Genomic DNA, 24868 nt, shown 5'->3' with positions numbered 1-24868 from the left:
TAAAACAACACTTCAAGCAACCTGCGTCGCTGGTAAGGATGAGTGGAAAAATTGAGAGAAGCAGGAAGTACCAAGATGGGTAGGGAGGAGCTTTACCTGGCCGTGAGGAGCTGAGCGTTCTTGACGACACAGCTGAGGAAGGAGAAGAAGCAGGCGATGGCAGCGTGCTGGTTTTGACTGTGGTGGGTGCAGAGGACTCTGTTACAGGCAACTCCTTTGCAGCACTGGTTGTTGGGGAAGACGTCTTGGGCCTCAGGGTTGTAGGTGTGGGCCTGGGGCTGGTGCTGGGAGCTGCTGTGGAGGATGCTGTGGAAGTGGTGGCAGTGGATGGCAGCCGGGTGCTGAGTGGGCTGCTGGGGGCAGGCAGAGAGCTGGGATGTGGAGAGGCCGTTTCCAGAGGCACTTCTGTGCTGCTTGGTGGGCTGGCTCCAGTGGAGACAGAGGTCTTGGAGGTGCTGCTGATGGAGATGGCAACTGTGGTCTTTTGCGTGGTCACAGCTGTCACAGAAGGTGGCATGGTCAACATTTTATGGGGGAAAGCTGCCAGGAAGGAAGCAGAGGTCAGTTGTGGATGAGTATAAGAAAAAAAGAGAAATGTGTCTATTAAGAGGCTTTAGATTGCTAATGTTAACAAAAACAGCAAAGCTGTGCTGTACTGAGTATTCCAGGGGAAAAGGGAACACTTCTACTGTGGGTCCTGTCTACAAGCTGCTGTCTGGATTCTTTAACAAAAAGGGAGGAAATGGATACAGTGCCCTCCAACAGGCAACATCCACTTTCTGGAAAAGGACCCTGTGTGAATATGCATGTGTCTGTCCCTTCAAGGAATAGGCAGAGCTTAAGGAGAGTCCCCTCTGAGACTGGCAGGCCAGGCTGCATGGCAAAAAGAAGTGCCCCAGAGCCATAACAATACCATACCAGTGTTCCAATGCGGAAACAAAGGGGATAGAGAGCAAAAACTCAAACAACTCTGTAAGGAACCTGGCTGGCAAAGATGTGGAAATGATGTGTGGCTGGTAAGGATGAGTGGAAAAAGGGAGAGAAGCAGGAGGGACCAGGATGGGTAGGGAGGAGCCTTACCAGGCTGTGAGGAACTGAGCCTTGTTGAGGACACAGCTGAGGAAGGAGAAGAAGCAGGTGATGACAGCGTGCTGGTTTTGGCTGTGGTGGGTGCAGAGGACTCTGTTACAGGCGACTCCTTTGCAGCACTGGTTGTTGGGGAAGAGGTCTTGGGCCTCAGGGTTGTAGGTGTGGGCCTGGGGCTGGTGCTGGGAGCTGCTGTGGAGGATGCTGTGGAAGTGGTGGCAGTGGATGGCAGCCGGGTGCTGAGCGGGCTGCTGGGGACAGGCAGAGAGCTGGGATGTGGAGAGGCCGTTTCCAGAGGCACTTCTGTGCTGCTTGGTGGGCTGGCTCCAGTGGAGACAGAGGTCTTGGAGGTGCTGCTGATGGAGGTGGCGGCTGTGGTCTTGTGCGTGGTCACAGGTGGCCCAATGTGTGGCACAGTTGACAGTTCATGGGTGAAGGCTGCCAGGAGGAAAACAGCTCAGTTGAGGATGAATACAAGAAGAGTAGGAAATGGAGGTGGTCAGAGCACTCATATTGTGGATAGAATTTAAAATGGGATGCCAGTTCAGCAGTGAGTATTTCTGGGAAAAAAAGGAACACTGGGATTATGAGTCTTCTCCACAAGCCATTGTCTGGCTTCTTTCCTAAAATGGAGGAAATGCATATAGTAGCTTCCAACAGGCAAGATCTCAGTACCCGTTCGTGGAAGAGTACCCTGTCTGGATATGCATATCTCCATTCAGTAACTAGGCAGAGCATAAAGTCAGTCTCCTTTAAGAAAGGAAGATTCCATGGGAAAGAGAAGTGCCCCAGAGCCTTAAACAAGTAAGACCTTACTAGTGTCCCAAATCAGAAAGAATGGGGGAATTTGGAGCAAAAACTAGAACAACTGTACAAGCAACCTATGTGGCTGGTAAGGATGAATGGAAAAGTGAGAGAAAGGGAAAGCAACAGGATGGGTAGGAGGAAGCCTTACCAGGCTGTGAGGAACTGAGCCTTGTTGAGGACACAGCTGAGGAAGGAGAAGAAGCAGGTGATGACAGCATGCTGGTTTTGGCTGTGGTGGGTGCAGAGGACTCTGTTACAGGAGACTCCTTTGCAGCACTGGTTGTTGGGGAAGAGGTCTTGGGCCTCAGGGTTGTAGGTGTGGGCCTGGGGCTGGTGCTGGGAGCTGCTGTGGAGGATGCTGTGGAAGTGGTGGCAGTGGATGGCAGCCGGGTGCTGAGCGGGCTGCTGGGGGCAGGCAGAGAGCTGGGATGTGGAGAGGCCGTTTCCAGAGGCACTTCTGTGCTGCTTGGTGGGCTGGCTCCAGTGGAGACAGAGGTCTTGGAGGTGCTGCTGATGGAGGTGGCGGCTGTGGTCTTTTGCGTGGTCACAGGTGGCCCAATGTGTGGCACAGTTGACAGTTCATGGGTGAAGGCTGCCAGGAGGGAAGCACAGGTCAGTTGCGGATGAGGGCATAAGGAGGAGGCAAATGTGCTCGCTGTAGCCTCGGACAGGGAGCACAAATATCAACAACTTCAGCATGCTGCACTGAATATTTATCTGAAAGAAGGAGGTGGGACTAAGGGCTCTGGCCTATTCCTGCCCTCCTTTTTTCCCATAAAAGGGGAGGAAAAGGACATGCTGCTTTCCAATAGGCAAGATGCCTCTTGCACTTTCTGGAAGCAGACCGTGGGTGAATATGCAGGTCTCCCAAGGAAAAGGAGCACATTAAAGTCTGCCCACTTCAGAACTGACATGGTGGCCAGTGTGGGATGACTGGACCCCCAGAGTGATGCCAAATGACAACCACATTACACTGCTGATTCAAAAAGCAGTGGGAATGGAGAGCAAATTTAAAGAAAATATGTGTGTGGTCTGCAGTGGTGGAAATGAAAAAGAGAAGAGGAAGAGCAGGCAGGCGCAGCAGGACAGGTAAGAGGTAGCCTTACCAGGCTGTGAGGAGCTGACTATTGTTGAGGATACAGTTGAGGAGGGAAAAGAAGCAGGCGATGGCAGCGTGCTGGTTTTGGCTGTGGTGGGTGCAGAGGACTCTGTTACAGGAGACTCCTTTGCAGCACTGGTTGTTGGGGAAGACGTCTTGGGCCTCAGGGTTGTAGGTGTGGGCCTGGGGATGGTGCTGGGAGCTGCTGTGGAGGATGCTGTGGAAGTGGTGGCAGTGGATGGCAGCCGGGTGCTGAGCGGGCTGCTGGGGGCAGGCAGAGAGCTGGGATGTGGAGAGGCCGTTTCCAGAGGCACTTCTGTGCTGCTTGGTGGGCTGGCTCCAGTGGAGACAGAGGTCTTGGACGTGCTGCTGATGGAGGTGGCGGCTGTGGTCTTGTGCGTGGTCACAGGTGGCCCAATGTGTGGCACAGTTGACAGTTCATGGGTGAAGGCTGCCAGGAGGGAAGCACAGGTCAGTTGTATGTTGTTGGCTTATGAGAAGTTGGGTGATATTGACTCCTCTATTTTTTTGAGGTTTTGTGCTCAGTTATGGGCCAGGATGGGAGGCTTAGTTCCCACTAAATCTGGTTGGTATAGGGTTTTTGTTTTTTTCAGTTAGTAAAGGTGTCCATTATCCTAAATATGTCCCATCCTGTCCTGCTTTTCTTTCATAAGTACTTGCTGCTAACTATTTTGAAGGTTGACCTCTAGCAGTTTGTCTAATCTCATTCTTCCTGGAGCATTTGAGTGGGGAAGAGGTATCATTTGTTTACTGGTCGTTTAGAGCTGGCTTTCTGCAGTCCTCTGGGAGGGATCCATGGGAGGGCTGTGGCTACTGAAGGGATATGGATGTATTGGCTGGGGATAATTCTTATCTCTTTCATGACCAGAGCACTCACCTGTTACTACTTTAGTAGTTGGTGTCTTAGCTCTGGTTGGCTCCCTTGCTACAAAGAAAGGGATGAGAGAAAAGAATGATTGAGTCTTGGGAAGGATTCTAGGCAAAGCATGTTGCGGCATCTCCCCAGAGGAGATCAAGACTAAGACAACTCTGGCATGTGGGTCTGACTCAGAGAACTGGAGTGAAAGCCTGGAGTTGAGTGTACACTTTCTTGCCCACCCTCCACTGGCGACTCTTACACTCAGGGTCAGCATTGGCCCATGAGGTCATATTTGTTGAACAGCAATTTTCTTGGATGTGCCAGGGCCTAGGCATCCTTTGGCTGGAGATGATGCCTTGGGTTATGCCTCTCACTCAGAACTGTCCTGAGCTGTAAACAGGAGATGTATTTCCAGTTTCCCTGCCTTTTGTTCACCCCTGTCCCACTGTGCATTCTCAGGGCAGCACTGTAAGAAGAGAGAGGTATTTTAGCTTGTATCTGATTGGTAGCTATAGGGCAGGAACTCATGGATGCCTGAACTCTCATAGAGGCCTGTGCCCTAGAGCCAAAGCCCTGAAGTTGCAGGGAGAAGGACACAGTCAGGATCATGTGTGGGTCAGGCCCAGGGCCTGCTGGTGTCCCATGGCAATAGCAGGGGGAATTGAGAACGAGTACCAAAACTTAAGCCTTTGTGGGATGTGCTGCTTAGAAGAGAAGGGTGGGAGCTGGAAGAAGCAGGCAGAGCAGCAAGAAGGGCAGGAGGGAGCCTTACCAGGATATGATGTTCCCAGCTGGGTTGAGGAGAGGGAAGAAGCAGATGAGGCTGAAGTGACAGGCAAAGAACTGGAGCTTGGAAATGTTCTTGTCAGTGGAACTTCTGGACTAGTGGCCAGGCTGGTCTCTCTCGGGACAGAGGTGCTGCTGGTGGATGTGCCAGGGGTGGTCTGTGTCTGGGTGACGAGGTGCTGCACAGGCTGTGTCACTTTTGTTCTTATGTGGGTAACTACTGCAGAGAGAAAAGCACAAGTTGATTGAGGGTGAGTCTGAAGGGCGCCTCTGACAATTTGACACTCCCTGTCTTTTTCTGAAGCTCCTGAGGAAAGAAGAGCCTGGTTGGATGCACGTTTCCCCTCCCAAGTATTCCAAACTGGGCAAAACCATCATCTGGAAAAGCTGAGATAAGTGAAGCAGAGTCTTAGGCCAAGGGCATCTCTCTAGTCCTGTTTACTCACCTTCTGGGTAGTGCAGAGTGGTTGCTTCAGTTCCCTCACTCTCTGTGGTGAAAGAATGAATATTAGTAATGGCTGGGAGCTGGTGAGCTTCCTAGAGGAATTTGTAATTGCTTGCACAAGAAGACCCAGATATATGCACCCAACAGTACTCTGTGGGAGAAACCTGTATTTGGAAAAGAGTGTACAATTGCCCTCCCACTACAGTAGACTTCCCACCACACGCTGTCCCAGCCTGTTGATTGCTAATGTAGTAATTCATGTTGCCATACAGCCTCAGAGGAGACTGTCCTTGTTTGTATATTTAGTGTCAGACATTCAAAAAGGTTATTATTTCTGGGGGAGTATTTCTTACAATGAGTAGGGGGAATATATATTCTGTGGTCTGTGAGTTTTGAAGAACTTGCTTTGAGGATAGAGAGATTTTGTCTAAATTTGGAGGAAGTGTTGGAAGAGATGCTAGCTAGCTAATGCTAGCTTTAACATCATATTTGGATGCCAGATGCTTGCTCCATTGGCAAGATAAATTTCCATTTTAATCACACTTCTTATCCATGTCCTTTCCTTTCTGTTTGCAATGTTAAGACCTCTAGTAAGAATGCCTGAAGTTTTTTATAACGACTATATAGACATATGACTTGTGAGTGATGGCTTCACCTGACAGATGTAAGAAAGTGCTATTTACCTGCTGTTGTTAGTTGAGGCTGGCTGAAAGTTGTGCTCCAAGTTGTGGTTTGAGTAGGAATTGAGGAGGTTGCTGTTTCCCTTTTGGTGGTGGTCTTGAAGGATGGTGAGGTGACCCCTACTTGTTCTGTCTCTGTTGAAGCAGCGATTGATGAGGCAGAAGGTGATGAGGGAACAGACGTTGGTGTAGTGGCCATGGTTCTTTTCATTGAGGTAGTTATGGAAGGGGTAGTGATGGTTGTAGTCATGTTTGGTGTGGTAAAAATTGATGTTGTATGCTCTTTTGGAGTAAAGGTAAAAATATAATGTGAGTAACCAATTCATAGAAGAATTAAAACCAGATGAATTATAAAGAAGATATTTGTATTTTAGAGATAGTTTTTTATTTTTCAAATATTTTTAATATGACTGTTGTATTCATGTTCTCATACACTTACCAAATATTTCTGAGGTTATATTTGTTTTCTATTGTCTCATATCTGTCTTTGTTCTCATTTGCTGTATTTTTCTGTATTAGATTTGTTTAATATATAAGTAGTTAGCTTTGTTGTCACTTTGGGTAAAGTCTATATGGACTTTGTCCATTGGCTTTTATTATGTTCCAAATCAGCCACACTTGCAGCTTATGCAGTTTGTATTGAAAGGCTAAATAACATCACACTATAGACTCTCCTTGCCTCGATGCACAAATCATCTGTAACAATGTCAGCTTTTTACTCCTTTGGGACCTATTTTGACCTCTGCTTTTCCTGACAGCCATGGTCCAAGATGGTTTATTAGTTGAAGTGCATGTTGGTATGAGGCTAAATGAGGCTCCACAAGCCACAGAATCAGAAAGTAATTTATGCTGGCAGAGTCATCCTCCAGAGAACAGGACTTTAGAAGGCTAGACAAAGCTGCTACACTGATACCTGTGTGACTTTGCTTTGGGGCTTGCTTACATTATTCAGAGTCAATAGATTGGGTGCTCCTTGAACTCCATAAATGAACCAGTGGAAAAGAGGCTGAAGCTGAGCTAATAAACCCAACTGGAGCTGGGCTTGCTCACTGCTTATAGGACTTCTAATTGTGTTTCTCAGATGACTCACTTTTTGGTTGCATTTTTAACCTAATACCTATATCCTATATATTTTTATGCACTTTCAGTCTACACTTCTGGACAAATCTGGTTTACAAACTCCTTTCAGGAAGCCTGCTTTGCCTGTTTCATGATTTGGAGTTTAATGCTTGGATGGTGTGCAAATTTGAAATGCATTCCTAGGAATGGTATCTCAACAATGTACAGAGGTTTAGAACAAGTTTACAATAATTTATTTTAGACAATAACACTAAAAACCTACCAGTAGTTGACTTTATTGTGAAAAGAGGTTGTGAAGGTGAAGTTCTTGGAACCGTAATTTTTTCAGTTATTGTTGGATTTGTAGTCTCAAGTGATACAGTTGTTGCAGAAGAAGTACTAGGTACTGTTGGAAGTGAGCTTGTGGTAGAGCTCCTTGTTACTTTAGGCTGCACTGTTGTTACTAAGAAAAAAAATCAAAATTAGAAGATGAAATAGTCCTCAGTATGATAACATATATATATTAATGGAATTTTTCTAAAGTAAAACAAGCATTTTTATAGCTATTAGCAGTAGCTACTATTAAAACCCATTACCTTTTAGATTAAACCTTGAATAACTGTTATCCATTGCTTCCTTTGCTATTATGTGCAGTGAATACATTAAACAGGTATTCTTGGAGATGCTTTATACCTTTTTCTTCACTTTAAAGTGAATTTGGCATAAACAATTGTTCATATCAGCAGAATGGAACAATATTCCAATAATATATCAAATATTATCCATAATTTTATTATTCACACAACCCACAGCATAAAGTTTTCCAATACCATCTGTCTTCAGGGAAATTAAGAGAATTTCTAACAAATTTAAGATCAAGATATGTAGATTCCTTTCCTGTATCAGGCTATAGAGATTTGGTATAGTCAGTCACACATTTCCATCAAGACTTTCTTCAACTGTTAAAGTATTATATGGCCAGTCCCTAGTAAAGATTGGGCATAAAATTTTGTGAGATCCTTTTCATCATAGAATCATAGAATGACTTGGGGTTGGCTTAGACCATTAATAATAATCTAACCCACTCCCTCTGCAATGAGGGGAGGTGTGTTCAACTAGATCAGGTTGCACAAATGCCTCTCCATCCTTAATTGAATGCTTCCAGGTAAGGGGATTCAACAGTCTCTGCGGGAAACATCTTCCATTGTTTTTCCAGCCTCATCATAAACAACTACTTCCTTATATCTAGTCTGAATTTACTCTCTTCTGATTTAAAATCAATACCCCTTCTCCCATCACAACAGGTCCTACTTCAAAAGTCTATCTCCATCTTTCTTATAAGCCCCATTCTAGTATTGAAAAGTCACAAAGAGCTCTCCATGGACCCTTCTCCTTCCCATGCTGAACAACCCCAGATCTCTCAGCCTTTTCTCACAGGAGAGGTGTTCCAGCTCTCAGGTCATTTTTGTGTCCCTACTCTGTCTTCCTTGAATTAAAGACTGCAGAGCTGGACAGAGCATTCGAGGTGGGCTCTCGTCAGAGCAGAGCGGCACAGTACCCTCCCCTTCACCTGCTGGCCATGCAGCTTTTGACGCAGCCCAGGATATTGTGGTACCAGGGTATTTTTCATCATTTCACCTTACACATGTGAAACTGATGATGCTGCTATATCACACAGAAAAGGGCATTATTGATTTCAGAAACACTTATCAGGACATAATATCAGTGTGTAAGTTATAGAGTTGGTCACTGTGTAAACTAACCTGGTGAAGGTGAAGATGGTTCGGGTGTGGTGGTAATGTTTACTTGTCCTGTTACATAAAGACAAACCAGGTTATATTTGTGAATAAAAACATATTTTAATATCCCAGATAAGGCAAATCTCATCAGATGGATTCCAAGAACTGTGCTAATTACTGAGGTGTTCCTGAGAGTATTTAATCTTACATATTTCCATGGTCACAGTCATATCAAAGGACTTAATTACAAAGAAATCAATACAACTCATTATTATAATGAACACTAGTAAGTTTTTCCTATCTTTGTTATGACTTTTATGGCTAAGGGCACCTCAGTTTTCAGGGATAGTGGAACATGGTTTTGTATGTAAGGGAGATCACTAAAATCCTGGTCACACAAGAAAAAAATTTATAATGAGAATTTTGTTCTTAAGGTTTTTTAACATCTGCATGAAAATCCAAACTGTCCAGCTAGAATCTACCCAAAACCTTAATTAATAAGATAGGTTTTCATGAAAATAAGCCATATGGTAATGAACCTCAAGTTAATTAAAAAAAAAAAATCTAGAAATATATTTATTGAGTCCAGTAGCTAAATCTGCTCTTCTGCTACACTCTTCCCTTTTTCTGTGAAATGTGTTGAATACCTCTGAGACTCATAGCTCTTCTGGGCCTGTGCCTCACACGGACTAGAACACCAATACTTTATTTTACAAGCAGTATAGTAATGAGTTTATTTTGAAAGGAAGTTATGTTTAGATGAACACTCATTTATGAGAGATACTATAAAAATATCTTCTCTGAGTCTGTGCAAATGTTGTAGTATGGTTTTCAAGTTACTGTGGAGAAAGAAATGCTGCTTACCACAAGGCATGCACCTTTCTTCTTCATGGTCAAAGTATTCATTGTGAGAGCAGTTGTAACAGCCTGAAGAAAGGGGAAGAGAAGTTTGTTTTACATTTCTCAGAGAAAGGCATTTAATTTACACTATTCATAATTGAATATATTATATATCTGTTATTAAAAATAGTATAAATTTCGACATCATCTATTCAGGTATTTCCAAGGCTATCGTCAGAAGGAGATTTTGTCTATGTTTCTCCAGCTATATCCATTTGTTTAATAAAAATATTAATTTCTCTCTCCACGTTTTCTTTCCTAAGTACAGTGCATTCTTTTGATTTGGTGCAAGTCAGAATTTCTCTTCCAGACAGGCTGAGTTTGATATAAAGCTAAATATAGTACATCTACTGGGTTAATTATATATTTAAAACACTACTGGTAAGGGAAATATGAGCAAAACTTCCTAAAAAATAACATCAATTAGATTATTATTATTTAACTGTGGTATGACTGATCTAGGACAAAAAACAGCACTGAAAACAGTAGTAGAGGTTATTACCTTCAATATTGACATATTTGTAGTTTTGATTTGGACAGTTACAAGGCCTGTAGTGCCAGGTGCATTTGTCATCGTTGTAGCCATAGGAAAAAGCATCATCAATTCCTTTTCTTTTATGAGAATTGTAATACTCACAATAGACAGCTAAAGAAAGGACAAGCAAGAGAGAAGATTTTTCTTTTTCAAATTAATAGCATGATACTTCCAAAGTACTAGAAGGAAGACAAATTTAATTAACAGTTGGAATAAAAAAACCTTCACTGAAGTGATTAGCTTCTGATGTAAATATATATTTTAACTCGTGGAAGTCAGTTTCTTTTTTGCAAGTACAATGTGCAGACATTTCCACAACTTTTCATACACAATATATTGAAATGTGGAAGGAAATCCATCAAAGATGACAATTCTAACATTGATTTATAGCATGTTCATCCTCTTTTTTCCTTTGTATTTGCTGTTTTGGAACACCTTGATGTAATTTTCCTGTTTTACAGTGTTCCAGCCAACACAGCTGTCTACAGTCCCTTGACATCTACACAGAAATTGATTTCATCATAGCTCACATGAAACATTTTTTTACAATTTCATGCTTTCTCTGCTGGCAAACTCACAGTGTATTATACACTAATAGCAGAAGAAACAATCTGCTTTCTGTGACCACATTACTTTCTCTCTCATGATTCCATAATAAAAAGAGTTAAAATATTTTGGTTAATTTAGCTGAAAAGTATAGATTTTAAAACCCAGGTGACTGAGGTTAAATCTTTGCCCACAGAGAAAATGCAAACATTGAGGCGGTTATTACTAAGTTTCCTATGCTGCCAAATGAATATACTGACCATGAAAATCTCTTAAACCTGTTTAAGGAGAGCTTAAGGAAACTCACGACAGAACTCGGGGGTCCTCCAGTCAATGCAGATGCCTTTTTCCAAGCATGCCATGGCATAGACTGCGATGGCATCACACATGCACTGACAGTCCCCTCCAATGTCACACCCACAGGAGTCTCTGACACAGGCCTCATAGTAGGGCATCCGATTCACCTGCATGGCAAAAAGAAGGGATTCATTTTCCAAGATTATTTTGTGCCTATTATACTCTATGTATATGCATAGCCACTGCAGCATTGTACACATTTCTCACTGGTTTTCATCACCCAATTAATCAATATCAGGCATCACCAATTCCTGATTCTTAAGTCTTCATTCATTTTTCAATCTTAGTTGTAATTAATCAGTTAATGGCATACTTGGCATTTGTGTTCACAAAAGGGCTGGTGAAGCGCAAATTTAAAAAAAAAAAGAAAATTAACAAAAACGTGAGCTATAAACACTTTTAAATGTATCTTATTGAAACATTTTGCCAAACAGAAAATCACCTGTTCGAGCATGAGCATTTGGAAAAATACGGATTATGCCTATAAATAAAAAAAGAGCAAATAAATTCTTACCTTATTGTGACAGGCAGAAAAAACATGGCTGTTGATGATGGAACATGTCTTTTCTGCCCATGCTTTACGATAAGGGTTCTTGCTGCAGGGGTCCACTACAAAGTACACATCCCCACAGAGAGGATTCTCTTTCCAAGAGTTGACAAATTCTAGCTCGTTTGATGCCACATACTTGCTTCGAGTTTCAAAGTCATCCTTCATGTTACCATTATAGTTACCACACAAACCACAGATCGTTTCCTAGATTCAATGAAAGCATCAATATCAGTTCAGGAAGTTACAATTCTCACCCGCCCTTTTGATAACTGTTTTCTGTGCTTTAGGAGTGAATGTCATCTACAAATACTCTCTCGTAACATACTTGTGCATGGGTCTCTCCTCTAAGCTGTAAACTGTCACCATTTAGAGATCAAATTTAAATGTGCAGTTGCATAAATTACAAACACTTAGCTCAAAAATTTCCTGAATGCAGTATAGAAATCCCTTAAAAGTTAGCCTCTTGTGGAGATCTCTGCTGTTTTGGAGATAACGAAATGAATTGCTTTGCCATCACAGAGACTCAAGGTAACCATGATCAAATGTACAGTTCAATCTGAATGGAGAGACACTTAAAGGATATTATTCTGCAATACCTGTGTTTCTCTGGAGATCTTGATGAAGAAGTTCATATGCTTATTCCAAATAAGGGTCATGTTGTATTTTCCTGGGATAATGATGTCAAACATCAGGTGAAGGGCATTCTTTTTCACTTTGTATTTTATACCAGGATTTTCCCCAGAAACAGCGAAGGTTTCATCTCTCAGTATGATTGTCAGATTCTGGAAGAAAATTTATCTGGAAGTTACAACTTACCAAATTTCAGTATTTTCATTGCTGAAGTTCAGCTGCTGTAACATTGCAGCAGGAAAACAGTATTTTTGGGTTGAGCAATTCACTGCAGAGTAAACTTCAAAATTTCCTGGCTTCTACATAGACAACATTCTTGGAGAATGAAACACAACATGAGAATTAAAAAAATCCAAACAAACAGCTATGGCATTTCCTACTAAAACCAAGGCTCTAGGTTTAGCACATAATTTCACTTACAAGACCTTTCTCTTAAGATACAGCTAAAGCTTCCAAAAAATTAAGCAAACCTGGTCTTAAAATCTATTCAGCTGAATAATGGCAGAAAGAAGAGCTTACCCCAAGGTAAATGCTGATGGATCTGGAGCATGTAACTCCTGATTTCCCACAGACTACATTCTCAGTAACAATTTTGAAAGTGGAAATGGGTCTGTTAACACTGCAGCCATCCTAAAAAAACCCAAAACAAACCACAAGGAGCACAAAGGCTGTGCCTGAAGTCTTCCAACTTAAAACATAAAAGTATAAGAAAATACAGGATGCTTAAAATGTCATTAGTAATTCTGGTTTGAGAGGTGATGACCTCTGCTTTACTGGCCAAACTGATGCAACTTCCCTACAGACATATTTATCTGGTATAGAATACCATGACTATTAAAACATGTTTTTTTAAAATCTAAAATTGGTTATAATTGCATGAAAATTATGGATTTTTAGAAGTAAAATATTTTCATTCTAAGCATTGAAATAAACATAATATGTAGAAACTCAGTAAGTGGTTATAAACATTCAAAGTGCTAGATTGTTTATTGATGCATCCTAGCATATTTTTATTAGTTTCTTAAATTCAGCTATTTCTTGATGCTGAGATGCTGCTGAAACAACCAAAAGGAAGCAGGTTACCATAGCTAATATGTATTCACAGTTGCCATCAAACACAAAACGCTGTCCATCAAAAGTGGTGATGTGGCCTTCTCCATACAGATTACAGGTGGAGGAACACCTTGTTTTCTGAACACATTTCCATTTGCCTTTTGTGCAAGTGCTGGGAGTGAGAAGAGAAGCCACAGTCAGATTTCAAAGAAATGCTATCTTCACCTGCTTATTTTTATATACATCCACTTTTATTTGATAACATGTTCAACATGTTTAATTGACTTATGTACACTGAGACCAAGTTAATATAAGAACCATAATTAAAATTTATGGACTGCCTAGAAAATGAATTAATAATAAAGAAGAAACCTTAAATAATTTTTGTGATTTTTTTTAATGAAAGAAATAGTATATTAAACCCATTTATTTTTGCTCTTGATTAGATAAGAAATCATTGCTCTGTGTAGTTCGGGGAGTGGTGGTTTTTTTTTATAATAATAGACTAGAAAGGGAATAAACTACATTGAGAATGCTGCTAATGGGATGGGAATCTTTTTGGGGCTGGTTGCTTTTATCTACAGAAAAGAAGAAATATTTTGCCCTCATCTTTATTTAAGTAGAGTTGTTAATAATGCTTGACTTTATATAATTTACTGTCACAGGCCCTACTGGATGCCTTTATTCCTGAACATAGATAAGACAGATATCCCTGGTACAACATCTCTTATCCATACATACATTGTCAAATGTTAATCTTCTCTCTCTGTTAATCCCTGTAGTCTGTCATGGTATTTCTTCCTTACCGCTGTTACCATTTCCTACTCTCCAGTCAGTTAAACACTTATTTTGATGTGACTGTGCACTTCAGTGAAACAGAGGCTCTGCAATGAAAAACTGTCGTTCTTACCAGATCTCACATTCTGTCTGGATTTGTTCACCTCTTCCATAAGCAAGGCCACCATATTCACATGGACACTCCTCAGCTGGCACACACCTGCCATCGAGGTTTTCATAGAGGCCATCAGCACAGACACAGCCTGATTCACACTTAGTGGGTATCTGGGAAAGGCCAACAGATTGCAAAATAAAAATAAAAGAATGTGAGATGCATTTTATCCTGAATGTGAATGGTGTCAAGGATGAACCTGTGCTAAGTTCTGTTTGGGCTTGATTTCAGTTTTGTGCTGTTCCTTGTTGACAGCTGAACTAGTTCCACTGAAGCTGTAACATAGATTTGTGGTCTGAGATACTGAACATACCTAAAGACTGAAAAATTTATCTTCTATCACTACCAGTCTTTCAGCAGTACAACAGAATATTCTTCATATCAAGGAAACTTATTACAATTCTTCCAATTAGTCTGTTTCCTTAATATAAGAAAACCCTATCAGGACAGCACAGATCTTCACCTAGCCCAGGTCTCCTGCATTCTGTGATCAACAGCAACAAAGAGTTGAGAAAAAATAGAACAGGAAGCATGGAGTCACAGTTTCTGGAGTACCTGAGCCAGAGATTATAGCCGTGTAGTTAAGAATCCTTAATGGATTTTTATTCTAATAGAATTTCATTAATTAATTCATGCAATTAATTTATTTAATCACTTCCTAAATATATGTGCCATTTTTGTGTCCACAGCCTGATATTTAACTGCATCACATTAAAAAAAAAATTCCTTTAATTTCACTAGAGGCAATGTACTCTAGTTCTAAGTAAAAACTAGAACATTCTACCTCTCTCAAAATGATAAATATCCCAGAGCTGTGAAACTCACACATTCAATTCCAGTAGCCAGCATCTGACAGGTAGGGGCACATGCAGCTCCATACTTGTTTTCTAAATTGTCAGAACATGAAATGTATTTCTTGGGAGCTTTGCAGTTTTCTAAGAAAAAGGAAGAAAAATTAACATTGAGGAGAAATTAACATAGAAGAGAACAGTGAAGTAATAATTTTACAACATAAAGGACAAAAGATGTTTCTAAATAAACAATATCAGACTCATACCTGCAGGATTTTGAGGTTTGCCTGCACAACTTAGCCTCCCATTAACACAGTAGCTAGGAAGAAAAAGAAAAATAAATGAAAATCTCTTCTAAGAAAGAAATTTTTTTTTTCCAAATTGTTTTATTAAAAATGTTTCACTTATGTTATTACCTCCTTCCCATCCTTTGAAGTGGAATATGAGTCAGCTGGTCTCTTCACTTTTTGTATTATACAGTAACATCAATTTTGAAAGTGAATAGTAGCTTATTATCACTATTAACACTCATAGGCACTTGTCACTATGAGGATGGCCTATCAGGTTATTCCAGAAGTTTGTATATAGCTAAGTGCTGTTGACAAAATCTCCTAGTAGGAATAATCAGATCTTAGCTATTATTTTTTATTTTTCTCTGTAACATTTCCAAGCTGAAGGTAAGCGAAATATTTTCTGTTTGGTTAAGAATATTTGTCATTTAGAAAAGGGCAAAAAAGATGTCTTGAAAAATAAATTTTTGCTATTAAAAATAAAGGAGACCATACTGGTTTGGGCTGGAATTGAGTTAATTTTCTTTGTAGCAGCTCATTGGTGCTGAGTTTTGGATTTGTGACCAAAAGACTGTTGATAACACAATGTTGTTTTAGCTGATGCTGAACAGTGTCCCAGCATTCCTCCTCTTCCTGCCAGGGAGGAGGCTGAGAAGCAAGGTATTTTCATTTTAAGTGAAAGCTGGGAGGGGACACAGCCAGGACAGCTGACCCCACTGACCAAAGAAAGATTCCATACTATACCACATCAAGCTCAGCAATAAAAGCTCAGGTAATGAAGGAAGAAGGAGGGATGTTCTGAATTACAGCACTCGTCTTCCCAACAAATCACTATGCATGGCAAATTCATGCTTTCCTGGAAATGTCTGAATGTCTGCCTGCTGACAGGAAGTTTTGAATCAATTCCTTACTTAACTTTGATTTTTCATGCTGCTTTGCTTATTAAATAAGCTTTTTGCTTATTAATAATAAAGAAATATAGTAAACTCTCTATATCTCTACCCATAAGGTTTCTTGCTGTTGTCCTTCTGATTCTCCTCCTCATCCTGCTGGAGTAAGTAGCTGTGTGGTGCTTGTCTGCTTACTGCAGTTGACCCTTAACAGAGACATGAAGACCCCTCATCTCCATTTTCAGTTTGTTCAATTTAAACTTAACACACTTACCAGGTGATCCCACCAGTCATTGTTGACTGGTCAGGCAGGATGTACTTTCTGTCCTCTAAGTAGCAGGGACAATGAGATTTACGAACACACTCATTCTTGTGGTTCAGGTACATTCCTTTAGGACACTGGCAGCCTTCAATAGGAATATCAGTTGGATGGCATTCCAGGGCTCGGTTGGAGAGTGACAAGCATGTCCTGTCACATGCCTGAGTGTTGTAGCTGAATGTTTGATTGCCAGTGCAAGTAATGGCTATAAAATAAGACCAGAGTGTATGTTAAACTTCATTTACTCATTGTCTTCCTTGTGAAAGATAACATCCTTTTGCTTATTACGTGCTGCTTTTTTTGTGTCGTTTCAATGCTTCCTGTTGCATCTCTTCCTGTGGATGTAGAGCTCTAGTAAAACGTGTTGCAGACCAAGACTTAGCAAACTATGCAGCTGTTCAGAAGTTTCATGCAGGTAAAATACCTTACAACTTTTTTGTGAATCTTAGAACAATGTATAATTTAATAATGCAAAGGGAAGCTTAGCAGAAATATCAATGAATTTTTGAGTAACAGTGAAAGCTGTACCTATGTCCAAGTTGCAAAATAATAAAATCTGTAGTCAGTTTTCCCTAGTTCTTCCTCATTTTAGAGGATAGCTTTATTTTTATGGCTATTCTGTACCTTAATTATCAAGTCCTGGAAGCATCCGCATACTCACCTTAAAGCATATGAACAATCGTTTTCAGATAGTCTTGAAATAACAACCCTGTTGAGACAGACACTAGAAGGCTATTCAACAGTTGGATATTTGTTACCCAGTTGCAGCTCTTCCTTCTTATCACTATTTCCTCATTATTGGATGATGGCAGACCACTAAGAGGTACTCACTGCAATTGTCCATACTGCTCCTCCAGTTCTCAAGGATTAAACCCATGGAGCTACATGCTCGTGCATATGATCCCAGAGCAGAACAAATATAAGGAAAAGTCTCTTCATAATTACAGGCCTGGTAGACACACCTCTGAAACCCAACATACAGAGAGTACTTTGTTACTGGGGACCAGACATTTGGAAGTGCTAAATCCTGAAGGTATTTGAAAGACATGTAGACGTGACATTTAGGGACATGGTGTAGTGGTGGACTTAGCATTGTTGTATTAATGGTTGGACTCAATGATCTCAAAAATCTTTCCCAACCAACATGATTCTATGCTGTATTACTAAGTCATACAAGATACATATTGCTGCATAACAAAAACTGATGGAGTATATCTGAGTAATTGCATTGCTGATGTAAATAAAATATACTTAGTACCTTAAAAAATGCCTTTGTTTATTTGCTGCTTCTCATTTTTAATATTCAAAATGTTTTGTGTAGATTGGCATGTATATTAAACTCAGTTATGCACATGGTAATATCAATACTGCACAGTTAATGTTGTTGTCATGGACAACTGCAGCATGAGCAAAAATATTTTCTGATTCACAGGAATGGGACTGGTGCCTGTGACCAAACAGACTTTCAGTGTAGTGGAGACATAATTTTCAAAACCACACCTGTTCCTAAGCTTCTCTGCATTGCTGATTCAATGTGTGGGACACTGTATATGGGTCCAATCTGGTTTATATTAGGACTCCCTCTGTACAACGTCCATCATAATAACTTCATACCTTGTAGAAAGGAATAGGGTTCACCACAGCATGGCATTTCTCAAACACTGTACCCTTCTTTGTCAGAATGGAGCAATGAGTCTCAGCAGATATTTCTAATGAAAGTAAATAATAAACATTAAAAAGGGAAAATTAGGGAGAAAAAATTAAAAAGGAAATTTTAAAAAATTGTTATTTTAGGCGAAGTTTTGGCAATGATGAACTGAACAATAGGACAACTTAGCTTGTTAGCTTTCAGACTATTCTTGTACAAGCATCTCAGCAGAGCTTTTTTTTCTTTCTCACCTTTTTTTTTTTTTGTTTCAAGACCAATAGCAATAGAGACTTGGGAACACAAAACCTGGATTTCAGTCTCAGTATTGCTAAGCAAGCCTAAGACATTTGTGGACATTGCAGTTTCACTAGACAGATCAAACCCCTCTCATTCACCATCTCAATCCCAGATCTCTAGAACAGGATCTGATGAGCTTTCACTTGATATGTATTCTAGAAAGCAGAAATGGCTTGTTGGTGACAGAATTTGTGATATTCAATCCTCTCAGTCTCTGTTTCTGTCTGTCTCTCTCATTTCCCTGGTATGGGCTTACGGAAGTGTTGGACAAAGCCAGTTGGACAGATCGGTTACCACGGCATCATCTACTTACTGTTCAGTTGGCTCAAAGCGCAAGGGTCAGTCTCTCTCTCTAAGGCAGGATGGCAATTTCCTGCCCTCCAGGAATCTACAAACAGGGAGGCTGTCCCTTCAGTGATATCCATGCTAGTCATGAAGTCATCTGTAGTGTCTCCATTGTAATTGCCACACAAACCTGACAACATCAGAAATGCAAGGGATGGCGGAAATTAAAGAATGTGTGCACAATTGCCTATGTTTCGTTCTATCACGGTGAAACAATTGATTCAAAAGCTCTACATAGAGTGTCAATGACTACTCAGGTCAAGTAGCCAGAGAATCTTGATTATGTACACATTCAGTCACTAAGCCTCTGCCTCCTCAAGTTAAGAGCGTCAGCTTCTAATCAATGACAAAATCATAGAGAAGTTTTTGTCTTTTTTTAGACAAAAGTGGTTTTAAATAAAGTAAAAGAGAAAAGCCATGAAACACTTTTGAAGTTGCATGTTTTTTTATGTATATTAAATGCATAATGACAAAGAATATGCTTTTGTAAAAAGCCAAAACCTCTCTGTAATTACCCATAATCAGAATGAAAGATATGCTTGTGTGGCTAAGGTTGATGTACAATAAACATCTGCATCTGGTGATTACCAGCTCAGAAGCTTTTAGATTTTTAGATTCATTGTGTTTACAGTGGTCATGCACTACATTCAAAGAACTTTGTACTCCAAGATGCAGAGACCACACAGACTTATTTGTTGCTCCTTCATTGTGTAGTATTGCACATATTGAAAAAGGCACACATAAAATAGAGAACAGCATTGTGCTATGCGTGAAAAATGTGACACCTCTGGTTTCTTTGGTTAATTTTAAAGTCATTAGTGAAAAATCAATTCAGTTTCCAATGCATTTTTTTCTTTGAATCTGGAGAAGAAAATTGATTTCCTAAAAGATGAATACTAAGTTATCAAAATTATACTCCCTATATTTTCTCCTTTGTAAAGGGACTTGTTTACTTACCCAGTGTTCTGCCTTTGAATTGTGATCCAACTTTCACATAGGCCTGGAACACAGGTAATGTTTGAACTGCAAGTTCCAGCCCAAAGTTTGTATGCATCTGAACGTACATGGAGGACTGTCTGAAAACAGTGATGTCTCCTGAAGGAGCAAGAATGTTTAAAAATAGAGATGTTGGTGATACTGCAAGGTAACGATTTTAACACATATATAAATGTTCTAGCACTCTGCATACAGCTCTTCTCCCACACACAACTCTCCACAGAGAAATAGATGCAGCAGGAGAGACTTTAACCTTCCTCTAAAACCCCTGGTATTAGCAATTGAAATATTGTGAAAGATGCTGGGTTGTGTAAAAACAGATATCTAATTTAATTTGGATATAACTTATATTCCCCCCTTTTTTTTACCTGATCTGTAAGGCAGCCTCTTGAGTTCATCATCATCAGTAAGGAGATCATTCTGAGAAATCACAATTTTGTCCTGTAAGAAGAGGACATGGAACCAGAAGTAACTATCTTTAAGGTGATATTTATATGTTAAGTTAAACAACTATACTGTTGACGATCTATGTAAAAGAAAAAAAAAATAATTCAAACATTTTCTCACACGCTGCTTTTAGCTTTCACTTTGAAAATACCTTCCTGACTTGATGTAACTGAGATCTTTACTGTATATACCTGAGCAGAAACATACTTTTAGTATTTATCCTCCATAATTTTTAAGTTCAAGCTGCCAGCAATGACTTTGAGCACTTATTTTGCTAATCTAGTGATAGAATGCTGGGTAGAACCTGTGGAGGGGAAACCTACCTTGGTAGATTGGTAAATAATAGCACTAAGTGATGTCTCAGAATGAGAATAACCAGTCTTTTCATAAACAGCCATTAGGGTTCCATTGTGTGGCAGGCTGGAACTCTGGATGGAAACAGAAAAGACAAGTAAAAAGAGAAGTCTATGTCAGTATAACAATGATTTGTAGAATAAATGTGTGTCTTATTAAGTCCTCAGTTTGTATTCCAATAGGAAACCAAAGACATACTAAAATATATCTATTTCATATTCTGTTGAAATTACCTTCATAAGAATATAAGTGCAAACCCCATGGAATCGATATGGCCTCGAATCAAACGTGGTAACAAAGGAGCCTCCTTCCAGTGAACATCTTCCAGGGCAGGGCAAGTCTTTGCAGTTCCATTGACCCATCACACATTTACTACAGAAAACAAGGAATTCTGTGCAAGGTTTTTCTTTTCTTCATGCTCTAAAATCTCAGCTACTTCCTAGCAATGAAATACGTAGTTTTTATCACTTTTCTCTTTATGCTGTCTATGCTTTGATTTTCTTTGTCTACATATATCAGTTGAAGTTGCTCATCTTTATTTAATTAAGTTGCTGAACTCCTGTATGGATTATCAGTAAACTTTCCTGAATTGTGAAAGGAGCTGCCCTTTGAAAGATTAGGCAAAATTTTCCAATTGTGTAGTAAAGGTACCTTGTATTCTCTCATGGAAGCACCTGTTGCTACTCACCAGGTCCTACAAGCCGCTTTCATTGTCTCACCAGGAGCATATGTTTTCCCATTCAGTGTACATGGACACTGGCTAATGTGAACACATGTCCGATTCTTTGAGATATCATCAAGAACAGTTCCTGCCAAAGAAGATAAACAAAACATTTTTCCCCATCCTCACTTAGCACTACAGTTATTATGGCTTGAGTACTTTCTGAAATTAGCCTGAGAATGCTATTCTTGCACAGTGTCTGTACTTGGAAATGTAATATGCAGGAAATTTTCTCCTAATTAAAATGAAACTGAATATTCACAAGTGACAACAGCTTTTGACTACTTTGTCATATGAAAGCACAGTCAATTGTCCTGTTTCGAAATGCAAATGATAGTAATAATCATAATTTCTGTAATGAGTTCATCTTGAATTATTTTAAAGGGAATTTACACAATTCCCATAATACTGCAGAAATCATCTGAGGTATGCTACCTCTTCCTGGTGTCTGATCAATGTATATTTAAGTAAAGAAGTTTAAGAAGATGGCATATCTTTATCCCATCACAAACTATGATCTTGTGAGTAAAATGTATTCATAGCTCTGTTCTTGTGACCAACCATCCCTAAGGACCACAATTACTCAAGATTCCAGTTACATTATGTTACCTGAGAAAGAGCAGTTCTAGCAGCACAATGCCCTGAAATGCACAGCTAGTTCATTATTAAGCAGTCCATTCCACTTGACTGGATATGAGCAAAAAACATTTGTGTGATCCATTAAGAATATGATGAAATGATACCTTCTGGACAAAAGCAGCCATAGGTACAGTGACTGGAGCAGCTGTACTCTGGGTTGGAACAGGTTTTAATACACGGAGAACCACATTCCTCATAGATTTGGTTTGCAGAACATTTTCCCACAGCTGCAACAAACAGTGGGAGTGTTAGGAGTGTTAAGATTTTTAAAGTGTAAATACAGAATATTTCATCTGCTACCTAGCCAGAAAAAGACCTTCTGATTTCTGACACTAACATTATTTGATCCTGCCTCAAAATTCATTTCATCATTTGAGTATTCTTTGTTGCCATCATATATTCACTTTCTTTCATATTTCTTGCCCAAAAAATTGGAAACACTTTTTCAGAAGCTTGGAGAATGGCAAACAGGCCACACTGCAGCCTAATGAAGTACCAAAAATCAGATTTTCTGGAGTACTTCAAGGTTTTACTTCCAATCAGTCCTTGTAAATAAGAAGGTTGAACATCTGAAAAAGGACTACTGAAAATCATCTTTGAATAAAGGGAGCTATAGCAACCTTTAGCATAAAGGTTCAAAGACTTCAGAGGCTATCTAAAAATGCCCTCTCTTCACTGGCTAATTTTCCAAGTACAGTAATAAGAAAACTGTTCTTAGGCAAGCAGCCTCCTATAGGAAGTTTGAGAAGTTAAACAGTTTTCACTTTGTGAATGTTTATCTGTTTTATTGTCACTGATCTAGACACAGGAGCTATGTTTTGAGCTTCCTTCTTCTTTGAGGTTTCCCTGCTCTCCTTACAGCTTTATTGAAGACCACTTTTCTCTGTAGAAAATAATTTGTTTGATTAAAGACAGTAAAGACTTTTTAGAATATTCCAGTTATTATCATTATCCCTCTATTCAAGACACAGAAAATTTAAGCACAGACTCTCATGAATAAGCCATTTGTACTTACAGCAGAAGTTTTCAGTTCTCCAGTTGAACACCATTTGGTGGGACATAGCACATTGCCTGGAATACTCTGACAGTGTAGAGCAAGTGCAGTTGTTTTGTCCTGGCTCACTGCAGTCCTGCATATCAAGCTGGCAACGAATGACAAACCTATCCTTGGGCACACTGCAGGTTGGTGACACCAAATTAAGTAACTGAGAGCAGATCATGGCCTAAATAAAAAGAGAAGGAAAACTGTTCTTGATGGTGTTTCCCTCATATGAAAACCACAGTGGGATAAACACTGCTAATTGTGATTTTCTTGTTGATTTGTTTGCTTTTCCCCCTAGAGTTTAATAACGCGTATTTGACTTCAAATGTGTGAGAAATTCACAGATAGAAGGGAATAGAAATTCATTGTACAATAGAAAGAACTTGATATATTGAAATAATTCCACTTCTCATATTGAAAATTAAGTCACTTTCTGTGCCATCAACCCTCCTAAAAATGGGTGAGAGCATTACACACAGGAAATGTGTTGTCTCATGGCAAAAATGAGGCAACATGTTCCATGAAAAACATCCCAGATGTGGAGATCACAAAATTCTGAGCACACACTTGGTGCATTTCTGTTTACCTGCATGTTGCCTATCATGGTGTCTACTGCAGTGTAAGGTCTCAAAGGTTGTCAGGCACACTGATTTCATTTAGAACTGTAAGTGATAGCAGTTGATGGTGGTTGTCCCTGTTATCAGTGCTGTTATCTGGCAATATGTTTTAGGCATTGTGAATATTCTTCAAATCTGTACAGCTTATAGTGTCAAGTCTCTAGATGTTAGATAAAAAGTTCTTAAAGTTCTTCACTGGTTTCCATGACTTTCCTGCAATGACCTGCATGGAATTCCACAAAATTCTGAGCTAAATGCTGATTTTTATGAGTGATTTAAACCTAGCCTTAAAAACACCTGTGGGATTTTATTCAAATGTATTTTAATGCAAAGAACTCCTTTTGTTTTTCATATCATGCTATACAGATGTTGACTGTATCCGTTTTCATGGAAGTGATTTTTATGAAACCACTGCCTCTCTGTTGTTGATTTCTGTCTTGCCCCCGCTAAGAATCATGCTGCAGAAAAGCCAAGAAGATCTTTCTTACATATTTTTTGTGAGGAACAGCAGAAATTGGTATCTCCTCAGACAGACAGATCTCTGATGGATCATCCATTTTTTGTAGGGCAGCAAATTTATATGTATCCAGCAATTTACCTGGAAATTAAAGGGTTATAATTTGTCAGGGAAAATATTGCATGGATTTGTTTACCTGTTGCTGTGATGTAGCAAAACTCAGATTTTACTCTTTGACTGTTAAATGTCCTACTAGTTAATTTTCCCAATGATAATAACTGCCTCTTGTGGAAGTCAGGAGAGTGTGATCCTTATCACCTGTTTCTAAAAGATAAGAGTCCTTATCACTTGTGTGAGGAGCCCGTTATATTATGCTCATAGCAGATAACAGAGTATAGCATAATCATATGAAGTATGTTGGTGCTCCATGGGACTGCTTTACTCAATTCTGGAACACAGCAATTCTATCATAGTATTCAGTTTTCACCTTGACTCACTTTAACTCTCCTTCTATCTGAAATGTCTCTTACCTTCACGCACAAATTCATTCAGTTCATAACCATCATAGTTCCCACACATTCCACACGTTTTCCCCATGTATTTTTTTTCAGCCAAAACCTAAAGTAAAATACAATAAAACATTTTAAAGGATCACCCTAAGTAAAATTATCTATACAGCAATTACTTTCTCAAACAAATTCAGTTCATGCACCCAATTAAAAGTGATTCTTCTCATTAATTTCAGTGAGTTTTTTGAAGGAAGAATTTTGTAAGCAGTGAAGTCTTTTCCCAATAGGCAAATCATGATTTTTTAAAATTAGTATTTAATAAAAAGGATAAGATTTGAAGACACAGGGAATTGAGGGGGGATAACATTCTAAGGAGCCAGGGAAAAATGAAAATAATGCTGAAGC

The 24868-nt window shown here is 39.7% G+C and overlaps 2 protein-coding genes across 15 annotated transcripts in view; one reads left to right on the top strand and one right to left on the bottom strand.

Moving 5' to 3' along the window:
• The window catches only part of MUC6 (mucin 6, oligomeric mucus/gel-forming), a 44587-nt gene that overhangs the window by 8702 nt on the left and 11017 nt on the right, over positions 1-24868 (bottom strand). For 9 of the 14 annotated variants that reach the window (XM_072929792.1, XM_072929798.1, XM_072929785.1 and 6 more), the window contains 33 exons: positions 24485-24572; positions 23986-24095; positions 22854-23061; positions 21943-22065; positions 21167-21287; positions 20712-20850; positions 20448-20552; positions 20046-20118; positions 19639-19776; positions 18650-18811; positions 18006-18100; positions 17223-17355; positions 16347-16596; positions 15159-15211; positions 14927-15036; positions 14063-14214; positions 13183-13324; positions 12619-12729; positions 12066-12251; positions 11434-11673; positions 10870-11026; positions 9984-10127; positions 9446-9508; positions 8606-8653; positions 7126-7305; positions 5787-6065; positions 5105-5146; positions 4645-4878; positions 3891-3938; positions 3000-3443; positions 2042-2485; positions 1081-1524; positions 97-540 (listed from right to left, as the gene is read on the bottom strand). In XM_072929792.1, the coding sequence (XP_072785893.1) occupies positions 97-540; positions 1081-1524; positions 2042-2485; positions 3000-3443; positions 3891-3938; positions 4645-4878; positions 5105-5146; positions 5787-6065; positions 7126-7305; positions 8606-8653; positions 9446-9508; positions 9984-10127; positions 10870-11026; positions 11434-11673; positions 12066-12251; positions 12619-12729; positions 13183-13324; positions 14063-14214; positions 14927-15036; positions 15159-15211; positions 16347-16596; positions 17223-17355; positions 18006-18100; positions 18650-18811; positions 19639-19776; positions 20046-20118; positions 20448-20552; positions 20712-20850; positions 21167-21287; positions 21943-22065; positions 22854-23061; positions 23986-24095; positions 24485-24572 (5710 nt within the window). The remainder of the gene's footprint in view (positions 1-96; positions 541-1080; positions 1525-2041; positions 2486-2999; positions 3444-3890; positions 3939-4644; positions 4879-5104; positions 5147-5786; positions 6066-7125; positions 7306-8605; positions 8654-9445; positions 9509-9983; positions 10128-10869; positions 11027-11433; positions 11674-12065; positions 12252-12618; positions 12730-13182; positions 13325-14062; positions 14215-14926; positions 15037-15158; positions 15212-16346; positions 16597-17222; positions 17356-18005; positions 18101-18649; positions 18812-19638; positions 19777-20045; positions 20119-20447; positions 20553-20711; positions 20851-21166; positions 21288-21942; positions 22066-22853; positions 23062-23985; positions 24096-24484; positions 24573-24868) is intronic. The other 5 variants (XM_072929793.1, XM_072929794.1, XM_072929786.1 and 2 more) reach the window with 4 other exon arrangements.
• MUC2 (mucin 2, oligomeric mucus/gel-forming) overlaps positions 2457-24868 on the top strand; it is a 134860-nt gene continuing 112448 nt past the window's right edge. The window contains exon 1 of the mRNA XM_072929783.1: positions 2457-2982. Coding sequence (XP_072785884.1) covers positions 2940-2982 — 43 coding nt within the window. The 5' untranslated portion in view covers positions 2457-2939. The remainder of the gene's footprint in view (positions 2983-24868) is intronic.

The sequence above is a fragment of the Taeniopygia guttata genome, chromosome 5 (assembly GCF_048771995.1).
Source record: "Taeniopygia guttata chromosome 5, bTaeGut7.mat, whole genome shotgun sequence".
Lineage (NCBI taxonomy): Eukaryota > Metazoa > Chordata > Aves > Passeriformes > Estrildidae > Taeniopygia > Taeniopygia guttata.
This window is presented reverse-complemented; position numbering and strand designations above follow the sequence as displayed.